We start from the raw sequence: 13,300 nt of genomic DNA, 5'->3' as shown, positions 1-13,300 counted from the left end.
TTGTACATAGGGGGCAGTATTATAGTAGTTATATTCTTGTACATAGGGGGCAGTATTATAGTAGTTATATTCTTGTACATAGCGGGCAGTATTATAGTAGTTATATTCTTGTACATAGGGGGCAGTATTATAGTAGTTATATTCTTGTACATAGGAGGCAGTATTATAGTAGTTATATTCTTGTACATAGGGGGCAGTATTATAGTAGTTATATTCTTGTACATAGGAGCAGTATTATAGTAGTTATATTCTTGTACATAGGGGCAGTATTATAGTAGTTATATTCTTGTACATAGAGGGCAGTATTGTAGTAGTTATATTCTTGTACATAGGGGGCAGTATTATAGTAGTTATATTCTTGTACATAGGGGGCAGTATTATAGCAGTTATATTCTTGTACATAGGAGGCAGTATTATAGTAGTTATATTCTTGTATATAGGGGGCAGTATTATAGTAGTTATATTCTTGTACATAGGAGCAGTATTATAGTAGTTATATTCTTGTACATAGGAGGCAGTATTATAGTAGTTATATTCTTGTACATAGGAGGCAGTATTATAGTAGTTATATTCTTGTATATAGGGGGCAGTATTATAGTAGTTATATTCTTGTACATAGGGGCCAGTATTATAGTAGTTATATTCTTGTACATAGGGGGCAGTATTATAGCAGTTATATTCTTCTACATAGGGGGCAGTATTATAGTAGTTATATTCTTGTACATAGGAGGCAGTATTATAGTAGTTATATTCTTGTACATAGGGGGCAGTATTATAGTAGTTATATACTTGTACATAGGGAGCAGTATTATAGTAGTTATATTCTTTTACATAGGAGGCAGTATTATAGAAGTTATATTCTTGTACATAGAGGGCAGTATTATAGTAGTTATATTCTTGTATATAGGAGCAGTATTATAGTAGTTATATTCTTGTACATAGGAAGCAGTATTATAGTAGTTATATTCTTGTACATAGGGGGCAGTATTATAGTAGTTATATTCTTGTACATAGGGGGGCAGTATTATAGTAGTTATATTCTTGTACATAGGGGGCAGTATTATAGTAGTTATATTCTTGTACATAGGGGGCAGTATTATAGTAGTTATATTCTTGTACATAGGGGGCAGTATTATAGTAGGTATATTCTTGTATATAGGGGGCAGTATTATAGTAGTTATATTCCTGTACATAGGGGGCAGTATTATAGTAGGTATATTCTTGTATATAGGGGGCAGTATTATAGTAGTTATATTCTTGTACATAGGAAGCAGTATTATAGTAGTTATATTCTTGTACATAGGAGGCAGTATTATAGTAGTTATATTCTTGTATATAGGGGGCAGTATTATAGTAGTTATATTCTTGTACATAGGGGGCAGTATTATAGTAGTTATATTCTTGTACATAGGAGCAGTATTATAGTAGTTATATTCTTGTACATAGGAGGCAGTATTATAGTAGTTATATTCTTGTACATAGTGGGCAGTATTATAGTAGTTATATTCTTGTACATAGGAGGCAGTATTATAGTAGTTATATTCTTGTACATAGGGGTCAGTATTATAGTAGTTATATTCTTGTACATAGGGGGCAGTATTATAGTAGTTATATTCTTGTACATAGGAGCAGTATTATAGTAGTTATATTCTTGTACATAAGGAGCAGTATTATAGTAGTTATATTCTTGTACATAGGGGGCAGTATTATAGTAGTTATATTCTTGTACATAGGGGGCAGTATTATAGTAGTTATATTCTTGTACATAGGGGGCAGTATTATAGTAGTTATATTCTTGTACATCGGGGGCAGTATTATAGTAGTTATATTCTTGTACATAGGGGGCAGTATTATAGTAGTTATATTCTTGTACATAGGGGGCAGTATTATAGTAGTTATATTCTTGTACATAGGGGGCAGTATTATAGTAGTTCTATTCTTGTACATAGGGGGCAGTATTATAGTAGTTATATTCTTGTACATAGGGAGCAGTATTATAGTAGTTATATTCTTGTACATAGTGGGCAGTATTATAGTAGTTATATTCTTGTACATAGGAGGCAGTATTATAGTAGTTATATTCTTGTACATAGGGGGCAGTATTCTAGTAGTTTTATTCTTTTTCGGTTGTGACCGAAGTTGATAAGTAACATAGAACTCAATGTGACACTGAGAGTGAATGGAGTTCTTGGAATTTGGAGAAAGTAAACTTCAAGCTAAATTCAGAATTCTATAGTTAGACATCTGTTTTGTGTTAGTGGTTTTATGAGTGCAGATTTCTAAATTTATTCCATGACACGTCATGTCCTCCTGGACAGACTCATCTTGGCGGGGTGACATAACCTGTATGTACAGTATTGCTGCATCAGTCTGGGGTCACTACAGGACACGGTACTGAAAACAAGGTGTTATTGATTACATCAGCTGCATCAATATCCCCTCTAGGTGCAACTGTGAGCAGTGAGGCTTTGTGGGGGCTTCAGCGATATTACTGGTCTGTGACTCACCATCTCCTTGTGGTTGGGGTAGTACGTTTGCTCGATGAGAGGGAATTCCTCGGACCCCAGCTTCCTTTGCAGGCGAACCAGTTGAGAAAACTGTAAGACAAATGACAGCGCGGTTAAGGGGTTCTGACCGAATATTACCGAACAAAAGGTTAAGAAAACGCTTACTGAAGCTAAATGCCTCGGGCGCAGTGAACGACACCACCTAATGGGGGAGCCGCAGAGCAGCCCCAGTATATAGGGGGATATTACTAGCCTGGTATCTCTGATGCCGGGTGTAGTAGGACTTTCCCGGCACACATGAAGAGGCGCTAACCTCTTCATGTATTGGAACATCCTGGGAGCTCCGTGCACCGCTTGCTCTGACCCAGCGTACATTTCTGGTATAATTTAAGGCACTTTTACACATAAATCTGTTGGGCCGGGTGGCCATTACCCCTCCCAGCAAGCTTCTCACACTTTTTGAAAAATGGTCGGGGCCGGACTGGACAGAAGTTACAATTTTTTGAGTAAATACATATTTACGTAAACATCTGTGCCTTTTTTTATGCAAGAAAGTTGTGTAAAAGCAGTCATAAATGTGCCTCGTGGCCTCTGGTACGTGTCATCGCCTCGTGGCCTCTGGTACGTGTCATCGCCTTGTGGCCTCTGGTACGTCTCATTGCCTCGTGGCCGCTGGTACATGTCATCGCGCGTGGCCTCTGGTGCGTGTCATCGCCTTGTGTCCTCTGGTACGTGTCATCGCCTCGTGGCCCCTTGGACGTGTCATAGCCTCATGGCCCCTGGTACGTGTCATCGCCTCGTGGCCTCTGGTACGTGTCATCGCCTCGTGGCCTCTGGTACGTGTCATCGCCTCGTGGCCTCTGGTACGTGTCATCGCCTCGTGGCCGCTGGTACGTGTCATAGCCTCGTAGCCTCTGGTACGTGTCATAGCCTCGTGGCCTCTGGTACGTGTCATCGCCTCGTGGCCTCTACTATGTGTCATCGCCTCGTGGCCTCTAGTACGTGTCATCGCCTCGTGGCCTCTGGTACGTGTCATCGCCTCGTGGCCTCTGGTACTTGTCATCGCCTCGTGGCCTCTGGTACGTGTCATCGCCTTGTGGCCTCTACTATGTGTCATCGCCTCGTGGCCTCTAGTACATGTCATCGCCTCGTGGCCTCTGGTACGTGTCATCGCCTCGTGGCCGCTGGTACGTGTCATAGCCTCGTGGCCTCTGGTACGTGTCATAGCCTCGTGGCCTCTGGTACGTGTCATAGCCTCGTGGCCCCTGGTACGTGTCATAGCCTCGTGGCCCCTGGTACGTGTCATCGCCTCGTGGCCTCTGGTACGTGTCATCGCCTCGTGGCCTCAGGTACGTGTCATCGCCTCGTGGCCTCTGGTACGTGTCATCGCCTCGTGGCCTCAGGTACGTGTCATCGCCTCGTGGCCTCTGGTACGTGTCATCGCCTCGTGGCCGCTGGTACGTGTCATAGCCTCGTGGCCTCTGGTACGTGTCATAGCCTCGTGGCCTCTGGTACGTGTCATAGCCTCGTGGCCTCTGGTACGTGTCATAGCCTCGTGGCCTCTGGTACGTGTCATAGCCTCGTGGCCTCTGGTACGTGTCATAGCCTCGTGGCCTCTGGTACGTGTCATCGCCTCGTGGCCTCTGGTACGTGTCATCGCCTCGTGGCCTCTGGTACGTGTCATCGCCTCGTGGCCTCTGGTACGTGTCATCGCCTCGTGGCCTCTGGTACGTGTCATCGCCTCGTGGCCTCTGGTACGTGTCATCGCCTCGTGGCCTCTGGTACGTGTCATCGCCTCGTGGCCCCTGGTACGTGTCATCGCCTCGTGGCCCCTGGTACGTGTCATCGCCTCGTGGCCCCTGGTACGTGTCATCGCCTCGTGGCCTCTGGTACGTGTCATCGCCTCGTGGCCGCTGGTACGTGTCATCGCCTCGTGGCCGCTGGTGCGTGTCATCGCCTCGTGGCCGCTGGTACGTGTCATCGCCTCGTGGCCTCTGGTACGTGTCATCGCCTCGTGGCCGCTGGTACGTGTCATAGCCTCGTGGCCGCTGGTACGTGTCATAGCCTCGTGGCCTCTGGTACGTGTCATAGCCTTGTAGCCTCTGGTACGTGTCATAGCCTCGTGGCCTCTGGTACGTGTCATAGCCTCTGGTACGTGTCATAGCCTCGTGGCCTCTGGTACGTGTCATAGCCTCGTGGCCTCTGGTACGTGTCATAGCCTCGTGGCCTCTGGTACGTGTCATAGCCTCGTAGCCTCTGGTACGTGTCATAGCCTCGTAGCCTCTGGTACGTGTCATAGCCTCGTGGCCTCTGGTACGTGTCATAGCCTCGTGGCCTCTGGTACGTGTCATAGCCTCGTAGCCTCTGGTACGTGTCATAGCCTCGTGGCCTCTGGTATGTGTCATTACCTCGTGGCAGAAAACGTCAACAGCACTGATTTCAGAGATATTTCTTTTATATCATAAACTACTGCAGTTTTCATGCTGACCACCAGGTGTCACTGAGAACCATCCTGCTTTACAGCATGCTGTGAAACTAAACACTTTGGGACAGATTTATGAAAGGTTTTTTGTCACTTTCTGGAATAAAAAAAAAAGTCAGAAATTTTTAACTTTTCCCCCTTTTTATGCCAGCGCATTTGCTAGAAGTGGGTGTGGCTTGTAATATGCGAAGAGGCGTGTGCCTTTTCATGCATAAAGTGCAGCATGGGAAACCAAGCTGTGGCCTGCGGTCCGAGATGCCTCGTTTCATTACCCCCTCAGTTTGATCACACAGTATCCTCTCTGGTATTTAAAAGCGTCGGTTCCTTTATTGTAATGTAAGCAGCGTATGTGGAGGGGTTTCCCTCTGTAATGTGTGATCACTTGGGGTCCTACTGCTTGGACCCCCAGAGAGACGGTGAGCATGTTAGACCTCCACCGCATTCACTTCTATGGGACAGGCGTAGATCAATGTGTTCTGTGCACCGCCGGGGCATTTAGGTCTTCTGGTCTGGGGTTGGTTGGTGGTCCCAGCGGACGGACCCCCAGTGATCAGACATCCACAAGGAGGGCCAAGTCTCTCCATCGGAAGCGTACTAATATTTAAGACTGCTTGAAGTCCGTGTATTAGTAGCCCTTTGTTCTGTTTTAGTCTACAAGCGGTGAAGCGCGTCATGGAAGAAGGGTCTTGTTTTGTGCACAGATTTTGGTAACCAAGTGCGCCAAATGGTAGAGCTAGAACTCCATGCACCCAAACGTCTGACTGCGAGCGAGGAGGATATGGCAAATCTCCCACGTTTTCCCGTCCACATACCGCAGCCACCACTAGACACGCCGTGCAAGCTCTCATGAACATGGATTGGCCTGCATGGGCCCACATTTATACACAAAAGAGCATTCTGGGACACGGCCACCCACCGCTAACTGTACAACAGACTGCGCCAGTCATGGTGGGCACACCTCTTACTGACACCCGCACTGGTGCTCATGGTGGGCACACCTCTTACTGATACCCATATTGATGCTCATGGTGGGCACACCTCTTACTGATACCCATATTGATGCTCATGGTGGGCACACTTCTTACTGACACCCTCACTGGTGCTCATGGTGGGCACACTTCTTACTGATACCCATATTGATGCTCATGGTGGGCACACCTCTTACTGATACCCATATTGATGCTCATGGTGGGCACACTTCTTACTGACACCCGCACTGGTGCTCATGGTGGGCACACTTCTTACTGATACCCATATTGATGCTCATGGTGGGCACACCTCTTACTGATACCCATATTGATGCTCATGGTGGGCACACCTCTTACTGATACCCATATTGATGCTCATGGTGGGCACACCTCTTACTGATACCCATATTGATGCTCATGGTGGGCACACTTCTTACTGACACCCGCACTGGTGCTCATGGTGGGCACACTTCTTACTGATACCCATATTGATGCTCATGGTGGGCACACCTCTTACTGATACCCATATTGATGCTCATGGTGGGCACACTTCTTACTGACACCTGTATGGCGGCTTATGCTGGGTACACTTCTTACTGACACCTGCATGGGAGCTTATGGTGGGCACACTTCTTACTGACACCTGTACGGCGGCTCATGGTGGGCACACTTCTTACTGACACCTGTACGGCGGCTCATGGTGGGCACACCTCTTACTGATACCCATATTGATGCTCATGGTGGGCACACCTCTTACTGACACCCGCACTGGTGCTCATGGTGGGCACACTTCTTACTGACACCTGTACGGCGGCTCATGGTGGGCACACTTCTTACTGACACCTGTACGGCGGCTCATGGTGGGCACACTTCTTACTGACACCTGTACGGCGGCTCATGGTGGACACACTTCTTACTGACACCTGTACGGCGGCTCATGGTGGGCACACCTCTTACTGACACCTGTACGGCGGCTCATGGTGGGCACACTTCTTACTGACACCTGTACTGCGGCTCATGGTGGGCACACTTCTTACTGACACCTGTACGGCGGCTCATGGTGGGCACACTTCTTACTGACACCTGTACGGCGGCTCATGGTGGGCACACTTCTTACCGACACCTGTATGGCGGCTCATGTTGGGCACACTTCTTACTGACACCTGTACGGCGGCTCATGGTGGGCACACTTCTTACTGACACCTGTACGGTGGCTCAGGGTGGGCACACTTCTTACTGACAGCTGTACGGCGGCTCATGGTGGGCACACTTCTTACTGACACCTGTACGGCGGCTCATGGTGGGCACACTTCTTACCGACACCTGTACGGCGGCTCATGGTGGGCACACTTCTTACTGACACCTGTACGGTGGCTCATGGTGGGCACACTTCTTACTGACACCTGTACCTAACAGTAATAAATGCTGTCCGATTCATTCTAAAGGGGCGTGACTTCACTTAGTTATAGGCATATAGTTACTGACATTGGCTGTGGCCCTTTAATGGCCCTGAACTGTAAGACGTTACCTGCTACAGAGAGGGATGTGTATATCAGCACTCACCACCCAGGGCTTATCACAGAAGTTATAGACGGAGTGCAGCGAGTTCAGGCTGGGGACCCCGGCATACTGCAGGCCGATCACCAAGCTGCGGAAATCTCCATTCCGGGCCATGCTGAAAGCGTGCTGACGAATGAGGACGAAGTCCGGCTTCAGGGACCTACAACAACACAGATGGGACTGACGGACAAGACACTATAATGGAAAACCTTCACAGTACATCTCAGCCCCTGGGAAGAAACTAATATGGCTGCCACTACAGACCCCAGCCGTCCTCTACATCTGATGTGCAAGCATGCCTACTTATGCAGCAGCCAGATCATGTACGGCCGCAGAACAAGCGAGGGCCGCGCTCTAAGGTTCGGGCATTCTCAGCAGGGTATTGGATGCGGCCGCGCCTCCAGCAGTAGCGCTCAGGTGGTTATTTACAGATGTGAGTCCCTGCGACAAAGTTTGCCATGCTGCGTCAACTGGCAGTGCAGGCACGGTGGGGGGCACAGCGCCAGTGATGCCACACATATGCGGTCGGGTGCAGGTGTACAGGGGGCTCCATTCATGATACCAACTGCTTGAAAGCTCTAATTACCAGAAACCAGTAATATCCACAGGACTCAATACTGTCTACAGCCCATACAGGCGATGAAGAAAACCATTAGGTTGGTTCACTATGCCTAGTCTACAATGCCAATTGTACTCCCCTCACCCAAATCACTATGCCCATTATACCCACCTTAATCTACAATCACTATATCCATTATACCTGCCTCGTCTACAATCACTATGCCCAGCTTACCCACCACATTTACAATCACTATGACCATTGTATCCGCCAAATGAAAATCACTATTACTACTGGGGCCACTATTACTATTGGGGCCACTATAACTACTGGGGTCACTAACAGAATGACTATTACTACTGGGGCCACTAATAGAGTGACTATTACTATTGGGGTCACTATTACTACTGGGGACACTAACAGAGTGACTATCACTACTAGGGCCACTATTATTATTGGGACCACCAAAGGGGTCACTATTACTACTGGGGCCACTGAAGGGGTCACTATTACTATTGGGGCTAATAAAGGGGTGACAATTACTACTGGGGTAAATAAAGGGGCCACTATTGCTACTGGGGTCACTATTTCTACAGGGGCCACTAAAGGGGTCATTATTACTACTGGAGTCACTATTACTACTGGGGCCACTAAAGGGGTCACTATTACTACTGGGGCCACACAAGGGGTCACTATTACTAATAGGGCCACACAAGGGGTCACTATTACTACTGGGGCACCTAAAAAGATCACCATTACTACTGGGGTGCCTAACAGAGTAGCTATTACTACTGGGGTCACTATTACTACTGGGGCCACCAAAGGGGTCATTATTACAACTGCGCCACTAAAGGGGTCACTATTATTACTGGCGTCACTATTACTCCTGGGGCCACTATAGGGGTCACTATTACTACTAGGGTCACTAAAGGGGTCACTATTACTACTTGGGCCACTATTACTACTGGGGTCACTAAAGGGGTCACTATTACTACTGAAGTCACTATTATTACTGGGGACATTAAGGGGTCACTATTACTAATTGGGGCCACTAAAGGTGTCACTAATACTACTGGAGTCACTATAACTACTGGGGCCAATAAAGGGGGTCACAATTACTACAGGGGTAACTAAAGGGGCCACTATTACTACTGGGGTCACTATTACTACTGGTGCCACTAAAGGGGTCACTATTACTACTGGGGCCAGTTAGGGGGTCACTATTACTAATGGAGCCACTAAAGGGGTTACTATTACTACTGGGGTCACTAACAGAATGACTATTACTACTGGGGCCACTAATAGAGTGACCATTACTATTGGGGTCACTATTACTACTGGGGTCACTAACAGAGTGACTATCACTACTGGGGCCACTATTATTATTGGGGCCACCAAAGGGGTCACTATTATTACTGGGGCTACTAAAGGGGTCACTATTAGTATTGGGGCTAATAAAGGTGGGACAATTACTACTGGGGTAAAGTGGCCACTATTACTACTGGGGCAACTGAAGGGGTCACTTTTGCTACTGGGGTCACTATTTCTACAGGGGCCACTAAAGGGGTCATTTTTACTACTGGAATCACTATGACTACTGGGGCACCTAAAAAGGTCACTATTACTACTGGGTTCACTAACAGAGTAACTATTACTACTGGGGCCACCAAAGGGGTCATTATTACAACTGCGCCACTAAAGGGGTCTCTATTATTATTGGTGTCACTATTACTCCTGGGGCCACTATAGGGGGTCACTATTACTACTAGGGTCACTAAAGGGGTCACTATAACTACTTGGGCCACTAAAGGGGTCACTATTACTACTGAAGTCACTATTATTACTGGGGCCACTAACAGGGTTACTATTAGTACTGGGGCCACAATGGGCGTCACTATTACTATTGCGGCTACTAAAGTGGTTACTAGGACTATTGGGGTCACTAAAGTGGTCACTATTACTACTGAGGCCGCTAACAGAATGACTATTACTACTTTGGCCACTAATAGAGTGACTATTACTATTGGGGTCACTAACCGAGTAACTATCACTACTGGGGCAACTATTACTATTGGGGCCACCAAAGGGGTCACTATTACTACTGGGACTATCAAATGGGTCACTTTTACTACTGGGGCCACTATTGCTACTGCGGTCACTATTTCTATAGGGGCCACTAAAGGGGTCATTATTACTACAGGGGTCACTATTACTACTGGGGCCACTAAAGGAGTCACTACTGGGGCCACTAAAACGGTCACTATTACTACTGGGGCCACAAAAGGGGTCACTATTACTACTGGGGCCACAAAAGGGGTCACTATTACTATGGAGTCAATAAACGGGTCACTATTACTACTGGGGCCACTAATACTACTGGGGTACCTAAAAAGGTCACTTTTACTACTGGGGTCACTAACAGAGTAGCTTTTACTACTGGGGTCACCATTACTACTGGGACCACCAAAGGAGTCATTATTACAACTGTGCCACTAAAGGTGTCAATATTACTACTGGGGACACTAAAGGGCTCACTATTACTACTGGGGTCACTATTAGTACTGGGGCCACTAAAGTGGTCACTATTACTACTGTGGTCACTTTTACTACTGGGACCACTAAAGGGGTCACTATTACTACTAGGGCCACAAAAGGGGTCACTATTACTACTGGTGCCACAAAAGGGGTCACTATTACTACGGGGTCAATAAACGGGTCACTATTACTACTGGGGCCACTATTACTACTGGGGCACCTACAAAGGTCACTTTTACTACTGGGGTCACTAACAGAGTAACTTTTACTATTGGGGTCACTATTACTACTGGGGCCACCAAATGGGTCATACAACTGTGCCACTAAAGGTGTCAATATTACTACTGGGGACACCAAAGGGCTCACTATTACTACTGGGGTCACTTTTACTACTGGGGCCACTATTACTACTGGAGTCACTATTACTACTGGGGCCACTAAAGGGGCCACTATTACTACTGGGGCCACTAATAGAGTGACTATTACTATTTGGGTAACTATTACTACTGGGGTCACTAACAGAGTGACTATCACTACTGGGGCCACTATTACTATTGGGGTCACTATTGCTACTGTGGTCTCTAACAGACTGGCTATCACTACTGGGGCCACTATTACTATTGGGGCCACCAAAGGGGTCACTATTACTACTGGGGCTATCAAAGGGGTCACTTTTACTACTGGGGCCACTAAAGGGGTCACTATTGCTACTGGGGTCACTATTTCTACAGGGGCCACTAAAGAGGTCATGATTACTACTGGGGTCACTATTACTACTGGGGCCACTAAAGGGGTCACTATTGGGGTCACAGAAGGGGTCACTATTACTACTGGGGCCACAAAAGGGTTCACTATTATTACTGGGGTCAATAAAGGGGTCACTATTACTACTGGGGCACCTAAAAAGGTCACTTTTACTATTGGGGTCACTAACAGAGTAACTATTACTACTGGGATCACTATTACTACTGGGGCCACCAAAGGGGTCATTATTACAACTGCCTCACTAAAGGGGTCACTATTACTACTGGGGCCACTAAAGGGCTCACTATTACTACGGGGTCAATAAAGGGGTCACTATTACTACTGGGGCCACTATTACTACTGGGGCACCTAAAAAGGTCACTTTTACTACTGGGGTCACTATTACTACTGGGGCCACCAAAGGTGTCATTATTACAACTGTGCCACTAAAGGTGTCAATATTACTACTGGGGACACTAAAGGGCTTACTATTACTACTTGAGTCACTATTACTAATGGGGCCACTATTACTACTGGGGCACCTAAAAGGTCACTATTACTACTGGGGTCACTATCAGAGTAACTATTACTACTGGGATCACTATTACTACTGGGGCCACCAAAGTGGTCATTATTACAACTGCGCCACTAAAGGGGTCAATATTACTACTGGGGACACTAAAGGGCTCACTATTACTACTGCGGTCACTATTAGTACTGGGGCCACTAAAATGGTCACTATTACTACTGGGGTCACTTTTACTACTGGAATCACTAAAAGGGTCACTGTTACTACTTGGGTCACTATTACTACTGGGGCCACTAAAGGGGTCACCATTACTACTGGGGCCACTAAAGGGGTCACTATTACTACTGGGGTCACTACTACTACTGAAGTCACTATTATTACTGGGGTCACTAAAGGGGTCACTATTACTAATTGGGGCTACTAAAGGCGTGACTAATACTTCTGGAGTCACTATTACTACTGGGGCCAATAGAGGGGTCACAATTACTAATGCGGTAACTAAAGGGGCCACTATTACTACTGGGGTCACTATTACTACTGGGGCCACTAAAGGGGTCACTATTGGGGCCACTAAAGGGGTCCTTATTACAACTGCGCCACTAAAGGTGTCAATATTACTACTGGGGACACTAAAGGGCTCACTATTACTACTGGGGTCACTGTTAGTACTGGGGCCACTAAAGTGGTCACTATTACAACTGGGGTAACTTGTACTACTGGGACCACTAAAGGGGTCACTATTACTACTGGGGCCACTAAAGGGGTTCACCATTACTACTGGGGCCACTAAAGAGGTCACTATTACTATGGGGTCAATAAAGGTGTCACTATTACTACTGGGGCACCTAAAAAGGTCACTATTACTACTGGCGTCACTATCAGAGTAACTATTACTACTGGGGTCACTATTACTACTGGGGCCACCAAACAGTTCATTATTACTACTGGGCCCCTAAAGGGGTCACTATTACTACTTGGGCCACTATTAATACTGGGGCGACTAAAGTGGTCACTATTACCACTGGGGTCACTAACAGAGTAACTATTACTACAGGGGCCACTATTACTACTGCGGCCACAGAAGGGGTCACTATTACTACTGGAGCGACTATGGGGGTCACTATTACTACTAGGGCCACTACAGTTGTCACCAATACTACTGGGGCCACTAAAAGGGTCACTATTAATTCTGGGGCCACTAACTGGGTCACTATTAGTACTTGGGCCACTGTGAGGGTCACTATTACTACTTGGGCCACTGTGAGGGTCACTATTACTACTGGAGTCACTATTACTACTGGAGCCATGAAAGGGGTCAATATTGCTATTGGGACACTAAAGTGGTCACTATTACTACTGGAGCCACTAAAGGGGTAACTATTATTACTCGGGCCACTAATGGGGTCACTAATACTA

General features: G+C 46.8%; 1 protein-coding gene across 4 annotated transcripts in view; it reads right to left on the bottom strand.

Annotated features, from left to right (window-relative positions):
• SYN1 (synapsin I) overlaps nucleotides 1-13,300 on the bottom strand; it is a 107,633-nt gene that overhangs the window by 45,446 nt on the left and 48,887 nt on the right. For all 4 annotated transcript variants that reach the window (XM_066580000.1, XM_066580001.1, XM_066580003.1 and 1 more), the window contains exons 4-5: nucleotides 7,521-7,677; nucleotides 2,508-2,597 (exon numbers count right to left, since the gene is read on the bottom strand). In XM_066580000.1, coding sequence (XP_066436097.1) covers nucleotides 2,508-2,597; nucleotides 7,521-7,677 — 247 coding nt within the window. The remainder of the gene's footprint in view (nucleotides 1-2,507; nucleotides 2,598-7,520; nucleotides 7,678-13,300) is intronic.

The sequence above is a fragment of the Eleutherodactylus coqui genome, chromosome 10 (assembly GCF_035609145.1).
Source record: "Eleutherodactylus coqui strain aEleCoq1 chromosome 10, aEleCoq1.hap1, whole genome shotgun sequence".
Classification (NCBI taxonomy): domain Eukaryota; kingdom Metazoa; phylum Chordata; class Amphibia; order Anura; family Eleutherodactylidae; genus Eleutherodactylus; species Eleutherodactylus coqui.
The sequence above is the reverse complement of the archived record's forward strand: the minus strand, read 5'-3'. Positions and strand labels throughout refer to the sequence as shown.